Source organism: Limanda limanda, chromosome 2 (assembly GCF_963576545.1).
Source record: "Limanda limanda chromosome 2, fLimLim1.1, whole genome shotgun sequence".
Classification (NCBI taxonomy): domain Eukaryota; kingdom Metazoa; phylum Chordata; class Actinopteri; order Pleuronectiformes; family Pleuronectidae; genus Limanda; species Limanda limanda.
The window spans coordinates 16,368,871-16,387,920 of record NC_083637.1 but is presented as its reverse complement, the minus strand read 5'-3'; the positions used below and the strand labels follow the sequence as shown (position 1 = coordinate 16,387,920).

Sequence of the window (19,050 nt, the reverse complement as noted above, 5' to 3'; positions counted from 1 at the left end):
TGCAGGTAAAATGTTGTACAATCTAAAAATACTATATCAACATACATACAATACTAATAATAACAAGACACAATTGGAACTTGCATGGCCAATCCTTACGTAGTGTCAACCCTTTCTATAGGCGACTCTTAGCTCCGCCTCCCAGCACTGTGTTCTAAGGTAATTTTTTGAATTTCCAGAGTTGCTTCAGCCAAAAAGGGATGAAGCTACACTTAAATTCTTATCTACTTTACAGAGGGACGTACAATAACTTCATATCGGGGTCCAACCGCATGCTGCCACCTCTTCCTCAGGTACTCCTCTTCAGCTGGCATCAGTTTCCCGCCTGTAAATTGTGCACAAAAAACCCATCACCCTCATTTCACACACACACAGGTAAAGAAAGAGTGACAACACACTTCCCTAATCACATTGTTCCTGGCTCGAGATCTAATCAATGCAAAAATAGGAAACTATGTGAAAGCATCAGCATAGCTGTTTTATAAAGAGAAGATGATGTAGTTCTCAAGGTGGAAAATCGAGATTTCAACACACAAATATGTGGACACAAGCATGCAAATTCAAATCCAGCATCTTGTGTTTTTTTTTGTTTGGCAAACTAATATTTTCTTGTTCAGCTATTAAAGCCTCACAGCAATCAGCGCTTATTTGACTGTACTCTCTAATCAAGCCAAAAAATCCTTGTCTAAATAAAGCCACGTATGCAGGCGGGCCGAGAGACAAATCATCTGGAATGAGTTGAATGAGTTGGATAAACACAGAACTGCACAACACTATAAATAGACTCCCATCAGCGAGCATGCCTCACTGCCACATCGCTGTTCCCTGAGCCCAATTAGCATATCAGACTAAGCCCCATGATCCAGTTCCAGACTGCAGTGCAGCATGGGAAGGGAAGCTTACCGTTTCTGAAATCATGTCGGGGTCGTCTGTTGGCGTATGCTGCTCGCCGGGAGATCTCACGCAGGGAGCAGATTCCTGGGGGACGGAGAAACACAGTTCAGCAGAAATTCAATCATATTTGAGTTTGAAAAAAAATGATAATGTGTACAGTTTCCAAGCAAACATGTAAGAGAAGATGAAGTTCATCATTCACAAAGCTCATTGTTTGAACAGATATGGCAATTTTTCTCATTATCTAACAAGATATCCTGTCTGATTATTAACACTAGGGACGGGAATCGGCAGGGACCTCCCGATACGATACTATCACGATACTTAGGTGGCGATACGATATGTATTGCGATTTCTGTGGGTATTGCGATTCTGTAAGTATTGCGATTCGATATCACGATTTCCTGGGATTTCTTTTGGTTATTTTTTTTTTTTAAATACTGGACCATGGGAAAATGTTGAATCATTTCTTCAAATACAACACAGTCAAATTCACTTAGAGCTTTAGCAGTTTTATTTCAAATATTAACATAAACTTAATGACTGCCGGGCAGCCAATAGAGAAAATAAATAAAAATGTGCCCTATTATTGTATAGCCCCTGTCAACTGCACACAAACTGACAGATTAAGAAATTTATGCCACTTAGGCTACTTTTAAACAATAAATAAAAGATAAATTAAATAGAATGAATAAAAGTTTACTTAAAATATAAACGTTCAAATAAACAAAAAGTAGGCTATTGTTGTTTGCATGTAGCCGATGCAAAGCTAGTGCTTGGGTATGTTTAGATTCTTGTGCAAAAACAAGGGCTGGTCAACATGCTCTGGGGTGATGTTGCTCCCCCAATATATCCCCCCCGGTATAAACCAATTTTTTTTTTTTTTTTTTTTAATCGATTTGGGAGGCAGCATATCGATTTAAAATCGTCATTCACAAGAATAGCGATTTGTATCTGAATCGATTTTTTCCCCCATCCCTAATTAACACAGGTTTAAATCACTGCACATTGGCAAATCAAAATTTGCTCACTTAGCCCAAACCCAATACACCCTCCCAGCTCAAAGCACCTGTCTCTTGAATCCTGTTGAGGCCCACTCTGTAGGGATTCCCCTCGTGGAAGCTGTGGGAGTGCCGGAGCGGCTGCAGGGGAGGAACCGGTGGCAGGATGTGACTCAGACGTACGGATTTCCTGAGCAGCCTCAGTCGGACCAGGGGCCCCGTCCTCCTCAGCACCTCCATTGCCCTCTGCTCACTGCAGCCATGCATGCTCACGCCATCTACCTGTGGGCAGGGACAGGGAAAGAAGTCAATGAAAAGAGTAAAGGCTCATTTATGCTCAATGTTAGATAGGCTACGTATATGGAAATGGACGGAGCCTTTCGTATGTAATCGTTGTTCATTTAATCTGTAATTGTAGTCATCTTAATTTACGAAGGGGGACAAAACCGACCAATCGGAGTAGCACCGCTGGGAATCATGGTAGGGCAATACAGCCAATAGTTCAAGCGAGACAAACACAGGAGGCAAAATAGCCAAACTCGTGAGGAGAGACTTTGCAAGTTTGAGGTATCAACACGATGTTAACATGCCCTTCAACATCGGTCTCTTTCATAATCTCTTGGTACATTATCACTTCAACCTTCTCCACTGCCTTGCATGTTTGTTGTGGTCTAACCCTCTGGTGGATGCATGCTAACATGCCAACGTAAAAAGTGTATGGGAGTGTGTGGGCAGTGACAGCTACGTCATTTGAAACAGACGGATGACTTTTAAAGGAAATATATATGAGTCTTAGGGATGAACGGAAAGGCGAAGTTATGATGCAGACAGAAGTGTTTGTGGATGGAGTGGATGGTATGAATGTACAACAAGTGCAGGTAAATTAAATTGGAACTCAGAAAAGATCAATAGTCATCAAAAATATAGAGATAGAGCAAGATGGAAAGTAAATTTCAAACAAGAGTTGATGAAGAGATGGATGGGGCAAAAGTAAAAAAGAAAACCTTGAATTCTACTTTATCAGCTAAAAAAGAACCTAATTGGTGAGTGTGGAGCTACTCAAAGTTGCAAACAGTGCAGATATTGAGAGTCTGAAATCGTTAACATTCAGCAGAGAATATATTTGGGACAAGAGGGTATTCAGAGTCTACAGGGAGCTAAATGAAAAAGGTATCTATTGCGAATTTGGTGGAACTCACAGATAGTATAATATCTCCAATGTGGATGCGTCCATCTTGATCAATAGCGCTGCCTTTCACTATGCTCTTCACCATCACACCGGCACTGTACACTGAGGAGGTAGAGATGCATAAAAAAGAAATTTAGTATTGATTTTGTCGTTCCTTAAAAACTCACAGATCATCAATAATATTTTGCATAAGTCAGAGAGTCATAACAGTTTTATTATTGATCCAGTTTGTTTCTGGTGACTTGGGAGATGTTATTACCTGAATTGAGGTCACCTATGTAGCTAGAGATGGTGAATCCCAGGCCCCGGCTGTTTTTAGTGAACTGCACACTGAACTCGTACTCATCATTCAAGTCATTGAGCTGGAAAAGGACACAGAGCCACACATTTTATGCTCATGCTTTGGGTTTAGAGCATACTTTATCACACATTTAATGCCAGTGAATCAACAAATATTTAATAAAAAGGATTATGATTACATTCATTTTTGCACTATATTGCTCTACACACCGTGCAATCCAAGCTGTCCTGGCTGAGGGCAGGTGAGGATAGGTGGTTGTCCTTGGTGATATCCCTGGCAATGAGCAGCTTCACCTTGGTACCAGCATTCCGCAGCACCTGGGCCAGGTGGTGATTTGTGAGAGAATAAAAAGAGAGGATGACAGAAAAAATAAAGGACCAGAACATACTTTTTTTATAACCAGCCAATCAGTTTTCATCATTGAATATTTGTTTCTTCTTAACCACAGAAATATTTGAAAACACTTACTGACGCTTTCTAACATTTTCTAGTGTGCTGTTTAATTTCCGTCAGATTTCCACAGATCTCTGTTGACCAAAACCTCCAGGCACAAAAACAGTTTCTTCCCTCTCGCCATCTCACTTCTGAATAGCCAACCCACTGGCACTGTGCAATAACCCTGGATCTTTATAATAACCACTGTACAGTTTCTTCCGAAATTATATTATATTATATATAATATATATTATACTTATATTTAATTATGGTTATCTTATTTCACTTCACTGTATAACTGAAATACACATACCGTGTTATACCTGCACTTCTTTTCTTAGACTGTCGCACTGTTTGTATTTTGTATTGTTTTGTGACTGTTCGTATTGTCCTGTTTTTTTTTGTGATGTGTATTCTGTGTAAGCACACTGAGAGCCACTTTACCGAGTCAAATTCCCTGTTTGTGCAAACTTACTTGGCCAATAAACCTGATTCTGATTCAAGTAGCAATGAGCTAAATGCTGCCTCCAGAGTCCAGAGGATAGAAAACACCTACAGATCCTTCATGGTTGGTAAAAACTGCAGTTAAAGAGGCTTTGAAGAATGTTGTTTTTTTCAGTTTTACAAAAGAAAAGGAAGTTCAAGCCAAGCTGGCAATTGTGGCAAATGTATCACTGGTTCATCTTTCTACCTGAGCTTTTCATAAAAAATTAAAAACAGTGAACCGGCTACTGCTAAGTTACAGTTTGTTGTTATTCAAACACCTACGGAATAATGTATTATGATTACAAAAAAATGACTTATGTAGCAGTCAAATTCATCATCAACTTTTGTGAAGTTTCAACAAACCATGCCTCACCTGTGCCACCTGCTCACTGTTCATGCCCGCCAGGTCTGTGTCTCCGATGCGCAGGATCTGATCTCCACTACGCAGGCGTTTATCCTGCAGGGGCCCCATTCCAACAAAAAATATTCAGAAACTGGTCTTTGTTAAAATATTCAAACACATTCTAGTCAACACATTTCACCAAATAAAACACTTCAATAAGGTGTTTGTTGTAAGATTTCATTCATTAAAGAAAGGAATAGTGTGACAACTTGGAAAACTTGATTTGATGATGAGATTGATTCTACTCTTATGACTCTCCACAGCCACAGGATCTTGATATGGAACACTTGGTTTTAGCTCCTTTCTCTTAAAGCCAAAATGTTAGACTGGCACTTTATTTAAGCTTTGTCTATGTGACTTTCATAAACTGTGACTGACAAGTGGTTTTACCCGGCCGGCAGCTCCTCCAGGAAGGATGGTCTTGACCATGACTCCTGTGCTCCGCCCTCCTATGATGCCAAAGCCAAGGCCCTTCCCGTCATTGGTCAGCTCAATCATCTCCACATGACGCCTCTAATCCGGCGAAAAGAAAGAGAGAGAGAGGAAAATCTATTCCAATTAATCCAGTAAAAAAAAAGGTGAACCAGCACTAACAGGCTAGTGCTGCATGTGCTTGGTACACTTGCTTATCTACATCCACAGACACACATTTATCTCTACAGTTACACCTCACTTGTAAGATTACTGTACCTCGTGAGCGATAGCAGCCAGGTTTCTGCCCATCGACATGGTGCGGGAGATCCGAGGGGGCGTGCAGTACTAAAAAATAAATGTCACATATCAAATAAAAGCAAACCGTAAATGACACTGGGTTATCGGAGCAGCGGATAACGCTCAACCGAAATCCCCAGATGATGTGAAATCCTGCTTTGCTAGTGTTTTATAATGGAATGTGATATTCTCAAATGTGATGTGTGACATTTCCCATGGTGACCTGTTACATTTTACAATTGAAAGAAAAAGAAAATGATTTGCCCGTTTCATGAAGTGAGTGCTTTAAATATAAAATCCCCCCCCCCCCCATTACTCAACGTCCTCTCAAATGACCTTTCATTTATGATGGATATTTTACATACCTGCGATTCGGTGTGAGTGCAGTTGTTGGGATAGAGGTCCGTGAAGGACATATCCTGCGAGCCCAGGGAAGACATGCTGCCCTCCCTGTGGACGGATCTGTTCTCCATGGCCCATGTGTAAGAGTCACTGTGACACAGAGTCTTCAACCCCACTGGTACACCCGGGCATGGTCCACAGTTCATGGATACAGACTTTGAAATGCCCTTCCCCTGCTAGGAGCAGATAACGACACATGGCGAGTTGTGAGAATGGGATTGAGAGGAAACAGATGAAATGGAGTAGGATTGGAGGATGCAAGGAAAGGGAGAAAGATTGTTAGGGAAAATGGATGAGGACGATAAAGAGATGGTGGAACAGGGGTTGATAGAAAGGTGAAAACATTAATTGAAGAGAGGAGATATCGAGGCAGAGAGAAATGGGACGACGGTGAGAGAGTGATTGTGGGCAAATGGAAAGGATAAAGAAGTCGAGGAAAGCAGAGAGAATTGTGAGTCGATGAGGAAAGAGGTGGGAGAGAGAGTAGGGAGAGAGGACAGAAAAAAAGATATAGGGGAATATGTTTGAAATGGAGCAGAGGGAAAAGATAAGAGAGCAGAAACCCAAGGATCTTAGATAAAGGTTTCTCTTCAATACCAAACAAACACAAAATACAACCCTTTTGTCTTTGAGATTTTCTGTTTCAAAGTCGAAAAACTAATTTCAGGAGATGCTGTTTTGATTTATGTGCCGTTCCGCTCTAACAACTCTGAAACCTGTTGGAGGAGCAGTAGTTGAACAAAAGATAAAACACTATCAAAACACCAATAGGGCGACTTCACACCGCAAGAATTTGCACTTATATTCAAGTATTTTTTTATACAATATACAGGAACTTGAACTGATAGAACAGGTGTCAGTGTCTTTCCGGATAAAAATAAAAGAAACCCTTTGACATTTGTTTCCTGAAAAGTGGAGATGATAAAAAGCTCTGGCAAACGCCTCACTGACAATGTGGTAACGCCTGTGCGTGTAGACTTTGGGACTTTATAGGGTTAGCCTGTAATGGCACACCACAACAAGCAATTACCAAGCCGCAATGTTCACCACTGACAGATATGTGGGCCTTGATACTGTCAACAATACAATACACACACACAGACACACACGCGCACACTGTGTGTTACTATACATGCCAAACCCTAACCCAAACCATCAAGCAAAAAGCTAAACCTTGACCTAAAACTAAACTTAAACTAAACTAAACCAAACCTTAACTAGCCTTAGAACGTGTATTCACCTTAACATTTAATGATTTACACTATGGGGACCCCATAATGCGACTGTGCAAACAGATTAAGGTCCACAAAACATAATTGTAAGTAATACCTGGACCACACACAAACACATATACACACACAAACAATCTAGTCTTTGTGCCTTCAGAGGACATTACATTGACCTACACAGTGATTTCCTCACCCTCACCCTAAACCTGAACCTGAACCTAAACCTGAATCTGAATCTGAACCTGAACCTTAACCTAACCTTAACACTTCTTCACCTTAAAATGTAAGGATTTATGTTAAGAGACAAGTCCCTCTGAGGTTGATAACAGATGTAGGTCCCCACAACATCAGTTATATCTATACCACACACACACACAAACACACACACACACACACTTCAGCTTAACACTCATGACAATAGTACAGACGACTTCTGCAAACTCCTCAACACGATACATCGCCACTTCTTCCTTCCCCTCTCTCCTTCACACTCCCTCTCTCCCTCTCTTGCTCTTTCTCAGGGCTTTAGTGGTAAGCTTAGGTAAGCTGATTACTCATCTCGTTTGGCTCCCGCATTCAGTATTTTGGGAACGATTCCGGCTCCTTCCCCAACCATTCAGCGTACACCGAACACCTACGCACTCATACTCATGCTGTACCTTGGCCAGGGGCTTCCGCTTAGCTTGCTGTAAGCTGAGTATGTGGTGGAACAGGGGGCTCTGCAGGACGGTCTTCAGCAGGGAGAGCTTCTCCTGTGTGGGAGCCTCCCCCCGCTCCTTCAGTTTAGCTTGTAGTCTCCCCACAGCCTCCAAGGCACACTGCGTATCTGCAGAGAAATAGCGAAACCGTTTGTAACAGGATTTCGAAGGTTTGGCTTTGTGTTACAGTTTCCAAATGTTGCTGTGGCTCCTGGGTGACCCTGACCACAGACTCCAACCTTTCAGGGAAAAAGTTATGAAATGTCAATAGTGGACACATACTGTTGGGAAAATGAAGATATTTTCTCCAAGAAAATACAACATTTGTGTTTAGAATACAAAATAACATCCTTTCTCAGCTCTGATGCACAGTGTGATAACTAAGAAAAAAATATCCCTGAACCACGGCTGCTAGAGTGCCTTCAATTCAAATGTGTCTTCAAAACTGTTGTATGCTTCTCTTCTATACTCAAAATAGGGTTTATGACTTGTGACTAAAGCATAGGCAGGAAGGCTTTTAAAAATCTTAATCAAGAATCATTAGGATAATACTAAAGGAGCACGTGCAACCATTTCACAAAAAAAGACATAAGAAGAAACCAATAATAGAGTCTTGTTGCCAGGTCACATTGCACTTGTTTATTTGGTGGAACAGCAGCTAATGAGCGCAAGCCACAACTGCAGTAATTGTATGTGGCAGAAGGTTAAGACCCTGTAAACTCTTCACCACCAAAGGTTTGGACTACCGACCAGACTGCGAGCTCGGTGCCACCTGTGTAGATGTAAGTATTCTTTCTCGTCTGGCTGCTGCAGCCTTGGCTGACACCTTAATTCTAAGCCTCTGACGGTGGCTGTGGTGCGGAGGTGTCTAACCGAGGTCACTGGAACATGGCTGGCTTAAAAAGCAGAAATCTACATCTGCAAGGCCCCAAATGCACTTACCCATGATTTCCATCGTGTAGCCTGTTGACAGATTGTTGGGATGAGCTGTTGCTGTGAGATTTAGTTAGGAGTCAGTTCTTCACCGTTTGGCACCTGGATAGCAACAGAATAAAAAACGGTTTATGCTTCAGCAAGACCTTCAACAAAGCAGTCAGTATACTTACAGTTCCATGATGGTGTATGTAGAGGATATTTGTAGAGGACAAGGCGAGTCTCTACTGTAGATACATTTTTAATTCTGATATATAGCTCTGGGGAAAAATTAAGAGACCACCGCGAGATAATCACTTTCTCTGATTGTAGAATTAAGATTATTGTTCTTGTACTTAAACCATTGACAACATTTCCTTCAAATTCCAAGGTCTGAAGTGAAATTGCAACGACACCTGTGAGGATGCAGATTTCAGAAAAATCTGTAGAACCCTATTTTTTTCTAAAAACACTTTTGATGATCCTCCCTGACCTTGTGCAAAAACAAGTATGTATTTTACCTGTGTTCAGCAGCATGTATAATATCACATATCCTCACCTCCAAGGCCTGTGCCATGCTTGTTAGCAAGCGACTTCCTTGTCAACTAATGCTCTTTAGCGGGGATTTAAATCTTCTCCAAAAGGCTTTATCAGCCAGTGATGGTAATGAACAGCGACACATGGCCTCCCGATCATTCTGGCTAGAGGGCGGGGGGAGAGAGAGAGAGAGAGCCTGTATTCCTTCCAAATATGATCCCAATGACATGATTTGATTTTCAAGACGATGGGCTGGAAATGACAACGTCCCTTCTGAAATCGAATTAGGGGCTATTGATAGGCACGATGGGTGTCGCGGTACTTCTATGCCCTTCACGGCAGCCTAATGAAATCTTTATCTTATACCTGTTGATGGTAAAGCCATGCTGGGAGAAAATAAATAAATAACAGATTTGCAGTGATAAGGTTCATTAGCCTATAATTTGACATGGAATCTATAGAATCAACCTGTTCAATGAACGAGCTGTTCACATGAGATCTATCTCTGTGACGAACACACGGACATTAGCTCACTCTCTCACCTCCATCGCGTCTCCTCGGTGGTGGCCGATCAACAGGTCCCCACGGAGCTCCACGCACAGCCACCGGGAGTTTATCTGTGGAGCGACACACTCCCCCCCCCCCCCCCCCCCCCCAGGGAGCAGTCACAGCAGCCGAACGAGGGACTCCACGATATGAATCGAAACAAGACGCAAGAAGAGCCCGAGTGCTTTATTTCCCCGGCATTGTGTCCGCGCGGCTTGTGCGCGCTCGGGCCACAGTGCGCATGTCACCACCCGGTGTGATCTCCAGGCACAGAGAGCAGGGCTCATCCCTCATGAAAGGGAACCAGCCTGCAGGTAATCCCCGATCATATGTTTCAGAGGAGCTCTCTGCAAATTATTCTGATATTGTCAACTCCAAACTGTGTGTGGTTGGTTAGTCTATACACAATATCTGTGGCCCATGGACCACATCACTGGGACAACATCATTATAGAACCTTCGAAAAGGAAAGGACAAATAGAAATATCGAATATTCAGACAAAATGGGTTATTAAATCGAATGTTAGGTATTAAAATAATAAGTTTCCTTTCTAAGACTGATGACAAAAACCATTAAGCTATTTGTGGGCCTGCAATGCAATATTTATTACTACTACAACTACTTCTACTAATATCAATACTAATAAAATAGTATAAAAAATTTGAATACAAAATAAAAACACTTTTCTTTACCCTTTAAGGATTGTGCTCTTTAGGTTTAAGGATTAACATATTTAACTTTGCAATACTAATTTCCATATGTACAATTCAATGGCCAATGTGCAACTGTGTTACACTGTAAATATGTATTATGCTCACAGGGTATATTCTGTTTACTATTACTATTACCCTATTTTAAACTGTCGTCTTTAGCTTCTGCAACATGGCAGACTTCCCTGCTGTGGAACTAATAAAGAATCATCTTATCTTATCTTGACATATATGCTAAGATAAGAATATATAATTTTCTCTCTTAACACAACACATGTTGAATAGTAACTACACTACATTCTTTCTGGAAGTGAGTGCATTTTGTAGATAACATTTTGATTCGCCTTTTCTTCCAGTAGCATTTTAGCTTGTTGCTGCTGTGGATTTGTCATCACCATGTTAAGGTTTGACCAGACGACCCCCAGATGTAAAGCTCTCTAGAGGCCCGAGTGGTCCACGTTCAACGTCTGGCTCTCTACATACCAATCTGGTGTCATGTGAGAACAAGACATCAAACTGATGCAGCCTAAATTAAGACTGTGACATCACCTCTCATATCACTTGTTTATTTGAGAATATGCCAATGAATGGAGCTGCACCAACTGTAGGTCACATATTGCAGTTGTCACCCAAAGTGCAATCATGCAATCTCACATTAAATCATGTCTAGCAACCAAACCCCCCCCCCCCCCCCCACAGCCCAGGCCTCATGTGTCACACCCACATCACGTTCCCGTGTGAAAGTTGTGCAGCCCCTGTGTGTTTCCACACGGCAGCAGGTGGAGCCCTAGGTCCAGAGATTCAGGAGGAGTCACAATCCAGTGCCGCGTTTTCCACCAGACACCCCCACTTCATCCCTCCCTCTCCCTCTCTCCTGCATCCCCCAGGCAGGAATCATCTCCCCCACCTCCCCTCCCAAGCCTTGCACCCACCCACCCACCCAGCCTCGGCTCGGCCCCCCACCCCCCACCCCCCCACCCCCCCAACCCCCACCCCCCCCCGCCTGCTGGCTGGCTGCAACGCACCGCTCCTCTCGCCGGGCTGCGCTCTGATCCACCGAGCATCCACTGCGCCTCCAAATTGGTTTGTCATTTCTGACCCCTCTCTCTCTCTCTCTCTCTCTCTCTCTCTCTCTCTCTCTCTCTCTCTCTCTCTCTCACGCACACACACACTGTGTATGTGTGTGCGTGTAGGCGTGTGTCTCTGTGTGTGTGTGTGTGTGTGTGTGTGTGTGTGTGTGTGTTGACCACAGTGCTCTGCTCCGCTGCGCTCTGCGCCTGTGGACTTCAGCAGAAGTCAGTGAGAACATAAAGACAACTAAAAAGATAAAGAGAGAGAGAGTGGGAGGGAGGGAGAGAGAAAGGGAGGGAAGGAAGGCAGGAGGGAGGGAGGAGGGACACAGGCAGACGGATAGAGAGATACCCCTCTGTCCTCCCACAGCGCTCCACTGGTTCCAGTGCGTTTGGACGCGGACACGGAGGCTCTCTGTGAGCGCACCGCTACTGGTTTCATTCCTCCGGCTTCGTTTCCATCCATCTTTTCCGCGAGGTGTCGTTTTCTTGTGTCTTTGCAGCAGAGAGAATTCATGAGCCACGGAGAGCCGGAGCCGAGGCGCCAATCAGTGAAATTATTTATCGACTGGAGATTTTTTTTTCTTATTTCTACGTGAGATCTGCGTGGTGCATGGGGACTGTATGAACCAGCAGAGAGATCGGTTATTCCCGACCGCGCTCCGCACTGGATGTGCACATGCATGCGCCTGCACGCCGCTGGTTGCGCGGTGACACGGTAAGGACTAGCTCTTTATCCCCTCACACACATGATGCAGATGTGTATGTTTTGTGTGTGTGTGTGTGTGTGTGTGTGTGTGTGTGTGTCCAAAACCTCCTGACGATTTGTCAACCTGCGTCTGTCACCGCGACCCTGCTCCGACAGCAGCATCGGTTTCTCTCGGATGCCCATGGGAATGTAGCCTGCGATTATTGCACTTAAAGGGGGGGCCAACGGAAAACTGTCCCTAATGGACGAGAGGCAGATATGCGGTGTGGTTCTCGGGGGTCCGTGTGGAGGATGAGGGTCCGGGCGGCTTGCGGCTGGATGCATGGGCGTCGCTCGGAGAGGCTAGGAGACGTCGCTATAGGGCGAAGTGATGAGGAACCTCTTATACCTCCTGCAAAAAAAAAAAATGCTCATTCACATTCTCTCATGACGGCTTCTCGTCCGAATCTGACGCGTAATTATGAATCCGTAGCCGCATGTATCTGCCTGGTTGCAGCGCGCAATGTCAAATCGCATGCTTCGGCGTGATGGATGACAGATAGACCCCATGTGTTGTTCACCTCCTCGGGTTCATTCTAGTGGGGGCTGTCATTGTGTCAGTAGACGTGGGAATGCAGGTGTGCTATAGGAGTCCATTCGGGGTGGGGGGGTTGGGATGTGCTGATGGTTTTGTTAGCCGCAGTGTAAAAAAAAAAATCCAGAGTAAATCCAGCCACTGTGGGAGGAAAAGGAGGAAAAGGAGTATCCAGCAGGCCAGTGCACCCCGGGATCCATCAATCCTGCGGCTCCATGAGTGAAAGCTGTGGCTCTTATTTACAGAAGAGGCGCTCGCAGTTGACCTTGATGTGCAACTGGAAACTCCTGAAGGTTGTGCCATGCTTCGATCTGGACCTAATCTGAGAGGAGCAGCCGGTTTCTGATGTGTGTGTGTGTGTGTGTGACCAGAGATATTCAGTGTCCTCCTTGAAAATCGGCCAGCCTGATTGATTTGTGATGGTGAACTATATATATATGCCAATTAAAGAAAGTCATCGAGCCTAACTGCAAAAGGTGTCTGAATTAGACAAAGCAGCTCTCAGAGTGGGCATTTGTTGTGTGTCTGCCTGGGTGGCTCCGGAGTGCCCCCCCTTCCACCCTTTTGAATCACTACACTCAACATCCAAATGACTCTCAACAAAGATATTGTGGGACAAACTCCTTGTGCAGCTCTCTATGACACAAATCGTGGGTATAGGCTCTGTTGGGTGGAGTGGCTGACACTGTGTTGACTCATCTGTCAGAGCCGCAGCTAAGAGAGAAAGTGTCTCGGAGGAATCCACTGAGCAGGTGGGAAAAATAGTCAGTGTTGGCAGTTTGTCTGTCTGTCGATGTTCGGAGATTTTTTTTTTTTCTTTTTACATACAGTAGGTTTCTTTGGCTGCCATTTTGGTAGCATCTGTTAAAAGCACAGGCCCGGTCTCCGAGGAGATGATTATGTATGAATACCACTTTGTCGTCTGTCATCTGTGCATTAGTTTAGCTCCCAGTGATCCTATAGTCACGTGGCTGCGTTTTAAAATTTGTCCTAAAGATGTAGACCCTAAAAATCTGTCCTCACGTAAATGTTATATATCTGCTTTAAACAGTGTAGAGGTGTGTAGCCTCACTAATATTTGTCTCATCCTTCCCAAACCTATATACCAAACATCTAGTTGTCTGACTGATACCAGCAGGATGCTTAGGAGACATCCCATCCTGATTGCCTGGTGTCTCAGAGTGCATGTTGTGTCCCTCTGTGTTGTGTCACACTCGGTAATGACACCCATCACGGCACTGATGTCACTGAGGCACCTGAAGCTGTATAATGTGCAACAGCAGCAATCAAGGCAATCTGCTGACTGCGGGTCTATCTGTCCTCCTTTAATTGGGTCACTGATTCATTTCACTTGTTGTGATGCAGAAGAAAAGACAATGCGCCCTGGTGAGGAGAAACAGGGTGCAAATTAGGATGGCTGTGCTAATTCGGATTGTTCTGCTTGATTAACGGAGGCCTGATCTCCTTTGTTCAGAGCTGTTAACGTAACACAATATTTGGTTTGGATCTGGATGGCTCCAGTAAGAACAGGTAATCCTTGGACGATGAAATAAGGGATTCCGTAAGCAGTGGATCTAGAAGCATTTGAAATTGGGGCTGCAAGGTGCAAATTAAAGTCAATTCTGCGACTACTAGCTCTGTAGCTTTGAGCAAAGACACACACCATCTATTCTAATATACCTTATATATCTTTGTGTGTTGTCTTAAGTTGTACTTTAGTAAAGGTTAGAAGACAAAAAGATCTTAACAAGTTGTCATCTAGATTGTTGGTAAGTGACCAGTTCAGCTTGGGTCAGTGCCCCCCTGCTCCTGCCCCTGCATCCACCCCTGTCAATATTAAATATCTCAAGCTCACATTAAAACCTCAAGATAAAATAATGAACCGTGGCAGACAGCAGGATCGGTGTCAGGCAAACAATAACAGACATGTCAATATTAGGACAGGCAGGCATAAAATCAGATTCGCAACAAGTGCAACTACGCTGTGTCGAAGTTTCTAAATTCCAATGTCAAGAGAGATTAGAGAGTCCAGTCTCACTCATGCTATTAATTGTGTTGACCGGGCCCATGGATCCTTTTAAAGAGTGTTTTCTAAAGAATTAGCAATTCTGGACTCGCAGTCTTCTATTAGGTTAATTTATGCATGGCAAGGTAAAGGTTTGTGTCAGAAAGCCTTGTAGATAAACAGGAGTAGGTATGTATTGTGCTCATAGTGACAACCCACCTCCATGCATAAATACTCACTTGTATCTCAAGCAGGGGAAAAAACTGAACCAATTCTCAATGGCTCAGTAATGATATTATTAAATTTTATTGAAAGGATGCTTTCGGACTTCACCGGCCTATTTCCTAATGTGGTGATGATTCACGTTCCAAGTCTTAACCCCACTTTGGCTGCTGAGTTTAACCTAATTCAAAAGCCTTTTCCTGCCCCAGACATCTCTCTCCCGTATTGAAATAATGAGGCCAGATCCTAGCCCGTCTTCCTCATCCACCTAAAGCACTCGGTCATGTGTTAACACATCCTTCCTCCTACTCCTGCCCCTTCCCTTCCCTCAAAGAATAACCCTGCATTTTCCACCATCGACTGGAGATATCAGCTCAGTTCACCTCTCCTAATGTGTGAAACTCGCCTCCCATATCATTCAACCCTATTAGAGGTTCAGTTCATGCGAGAGGACTACTGCGCAGTTACTTTGCTACCCGATTAGAGATATGCTTGGGGAAGGGGAAAACCAGCAGCAGACGACTGGCTGCCGTGTCTCGGGCTATTCACTGACTCATTGCTCCTATGGCCTCGACCAGAATAGCCCTCCAGAGATAGATGTCTTACTCTACCTAAATATGGAACAGTTGCAAGGCTTTCGGCTCAAACCACCGCGGCCGATTATCTGTCTTTACTGTGGGGCCGATTGGAGGAAATGTATGTTTCTACCCTCGCTGCACAGGGCTGTTGGTGTGTAGTGCTGAAAGTGATACAGGCTGTAATCCTGCTCACAGGTTACTGGATGGTTTAGCAGTATGTTGTAATCATACTATTAAGGGCTATGATGGGGAGGTGGTTGTGGAGTGTGGGTTAAAATTAAAAAACCCACTGGCATGGTATTAAATATAATGTAGTTAGAGTTGAAACGATAAATTGAGCAGTGGGGTGTTGTGAAATTAGAAATAAAGTGAATAAAGTTAAGTAAATCATTTGTGAAGCAATTTTTTAAAGAGAAATGTCAACCTTGTCAAATTGCGACAGCTTTATCATTTGATAGTTAATTCAATATTTTCAGGTTTGGGGTAGTGCTGGATGATATGAAAAGAAAATTTATCAAGATAAATAATTTCAAATTGATAATTCACTGTAAATTATAATTAGTATTTCATTTAAATAATATTGGAGAGTTGATTGAACTAAACATGCCATCTAATAATATCAACTCTTAAAACTACTACAACAACCGATAATAATAATAATAATAATAAGAAGAATCTGTTGTTGTAGTTACATATAAGCGGACGAGCAGAAGTGAAGCTGTTGAATACGTTTGAAACTCCTCAAAGGTTTGATTGCATCTTGTTTTAATCAAAGTTTTGTAAGAGTCAAATTAAACAAGCGTAATGACCTTAGGTTGTGATGTGTCTCACATGGGATAACAATGATTGAATAATCAATCGGCATAAATCAATTGTGAAATTACCCCACAGACATTAATTTGGATATTAAAATCATGGCGATGGAATAATGTATTTTGCCTCTTTCCTACTTTCTATTTCTAACTTTGCTATGATTAGAATTCTGAAGAGAACAGATTTTAAAGATACATTTTAAAGGAATTATCCACTCTGTGTATAGATGAGCGGAACTTCACCATCTCATCGTCTCTCCTCTGGTAAAATCAATGTCAAGGTTTTCATTTCTTAAGACAGGCTTTTATTTGTTTTTGTCTCCCAAGTTATTACACTTACGGTAAATTTTCTTTGGCAGCAGCTGTGAATTTGAATGTCCGGCTTTTATGTTTCGCTATCATTGACTCTTATTTATTGTGCTTTTATTGCTTGCAAAACACCATGTAATACCTTTTTGAAGAGGGCTGAGTGAAGGGAAGATAACGGTTATCATAAGGCTGCTCTGAAGTAGAGAGGTTGTGAAAAGGAGCTGTTATGTCATTTTCATATAAATACCATGAGTAATAATCTGAGGAAGATGGCTCTGCGTAACAAAACAGAATCTTAACCTGTCTGATCCTCACTTTGACCGAGGCATCCACAGTCTACAGTAACCTTGCAATTGTTGCTACTCAAAATCTGAGCTGTGAAATACTATTTATCTGTTCATTTGTGTCTGAACTGCATGTTTAAGTAGCTGCGTTCTGCATTAGCCACTGCAGCCACGGTCCATTCTTACAAAACCTCTCACTCGGAACTCGTACAAAGGAAGAAAAACACACTCGTCTTTCCAGTCAACACATCTCCTGCCCGCACTGCTCCTCTCTGCCCTTCAACTCCCTGCACCCCACTCAAAGTTGTCACCACTCAATAGGAACAAACACACACACACACACACACACACACACACACATGCATGCGTTTCTTCCCACAGTTACAGTGTGATACACGTCAATTACAGCCACTCTCACACACGTTCGCACTTCAGTGCTAGAGCGCACAGGTCAGAGCGAGCACACCCATAGACATGGCCTGCAGCCGTATATTTAGTGACACACACGGTGCCATTAGGGAGCTGAATGGAGAATCAGTGTACAAGGCCGGAGTGATTGTAAGACACTCACTCAAAGGTCTGCCGATTATTTTGGTCTCTGCAGGAAATCATTTACAATAGCACTTACCCACCTCCTCCCCTACTTCCTAGCTCAACCCTTTCAAACAGTGAGTGTGTGTGTGTGTGTGTGTGTGCCCGCTGTGTATATGCGAGTCTTAAGGCAGTCACCACAGTATTGATAGGGAAATTCTTTGCAGTGTTGTTTGCGCGGGCCGACGATGGCGTGCTGAGGAGGCCGTGCTTGTTTAGAGAATGGGGTGCTTGGAAATGAGTCATACACAATGTGATGCAACACAGCGGAGCAGATTTGAATTATGGGGCGATGAACAATGAGGTCATCGCAGGGCTGCGGGCACAAATCTCTCAGTGCCCTGGCATAACACAACATTTCTTATCAATGGAGGAAACTGCAGCGGGGGTTTGCAAAATACAGTATTGTCTTAAAAGACACATTCAGTGCTGCAAATAAAAGCCTGTGTTGGTTGACTTCAGTGGCTGAGACAATGTGAGGGGAATTCTGGCCTCATTGCAGCGACATTGTGTTTGTCAAAGCAGTGCTTACTTCATCCAGATTGTTGGTAGATTGTTAAATTGTCGAGATGTCGCCATATCCTGGTGCTTCTCGAGTGTTTCTTTCGCCTCTTTGCACCCACCATCCTGCAGCCAATGATATTTTCCATATCTCTTTCCTTCTGCAGCAGATTGTCCACAATCAGCGTCTGCTGTAATACCATCATCCCCAGGCCCCTCTTAAATTTCCTGCTTACTGGGCTTTTACTTTAACTGCATTACATACATCTTCCACTCCCTAGTTCATCTGGTTCCTTTCAGCATAAACCAGGGAGAAAGATCCGACTCCAAGCTGTGGTGCGACTGGTCGTTTGAGGGCGGATTAAAAAAGGGAGGAAAAAAAAGAAAAGATATTGTCATTTGTTATGCCTGTTCAGTGGCACAGCTGTGATCGTGATTGATATCGAATCGCGTTTTCATTCCAAGTCTTTGAGAGTGAGAATATGTGCCAGAGCGTATTGATCCGGAGCTTTGTTGATGGTGCAGTATGATAGGCTGAAGGAGGGCAAGGATGACTAGATGGTCATGCCTGATGGAACAAAGATATTAACAGATATAGCGGTGATCGATGGCTTGATAATGCATGTTTACATCATCTTCGCTCTTTTGTGTGTGTGTGTGTGTCCCCCCCGCTGTGTTATCGAGCTGACTGGCCTCATCTCAAGTGTAAATATAGCACCTCAAGCTGCCTCAGGTTAAATCCCTGTTGACTGGCTGGTGAATAATTTGGCGCGAGGAGGCTTCTTGTAGCCCATTCACGACGTGTGACGTCTGAAAACAAGCTGGCGTGGTTCGTTTCCCGCCGAGGACATTACAACTCATTCTAAGATAAAAGCCCCATGACCCTTTGGCATGAATCAGCACCTGTCAATTTGCCCTGTGACATATCTTTCTTATTTTGC

At 43.4% G+C, this 19,050-nt stretch overlaps 1 protein-coding gene across 1 annotated transcript in view; it reads right to left on the bottom strand.

The window, feature by feature from the left end:
* LOC133026230 (multiple PDZ domain protein-like) overlaps positions 1-8,704 on the bottom strand; it is a 37,339-nt gene extending 28,635 nt beyond the window's left edge. The window contains exons 1-12 of the mRNA XM_061093099.1: positions 8,692-8,704; positions 7,711-7,877; positions 5,786-5,995; positions 5,400-5,468; positions 5,100-5,222; positions 4,680-4,763; positions 3,595-3,702; positions 3,344-3,446; positions 3,095-3,186; positions 1,964-2,177; positions 904-978; positions 246-325 (exon numbers count right to left, since the gene is read on the bottom strand). Coding sequence (XP_060949082.1) covers positions 246-325; positions 904-978; positions 1,964-2,177; positions 3,095-3,186; positions 3,344-3,446; positions 3,595-3,702; positions 4,680-4,763; positions 5,100-5,222; positions 5,400-5,468; positions 5,786-5,995; positions 7,711-7,877; positions 8,692-8,704 — 1,338 coding nt within the window. The remainder of the gene's footprint in view (positions 1-245; positions 326-903; positions 979-1,963; positions 2,178-3,094; positions 3,187-3,343; positions 3,447-3,594; positions 3,703-4,679; positions 4,764-5,099; positions 5,223-5,399; positions 5,469-5,785; positions 5,996-7,710; positions 7,878-8,691) is intronic.
* Positions 8,705-19,050: the final 10,346 nt, after the last annotated feature.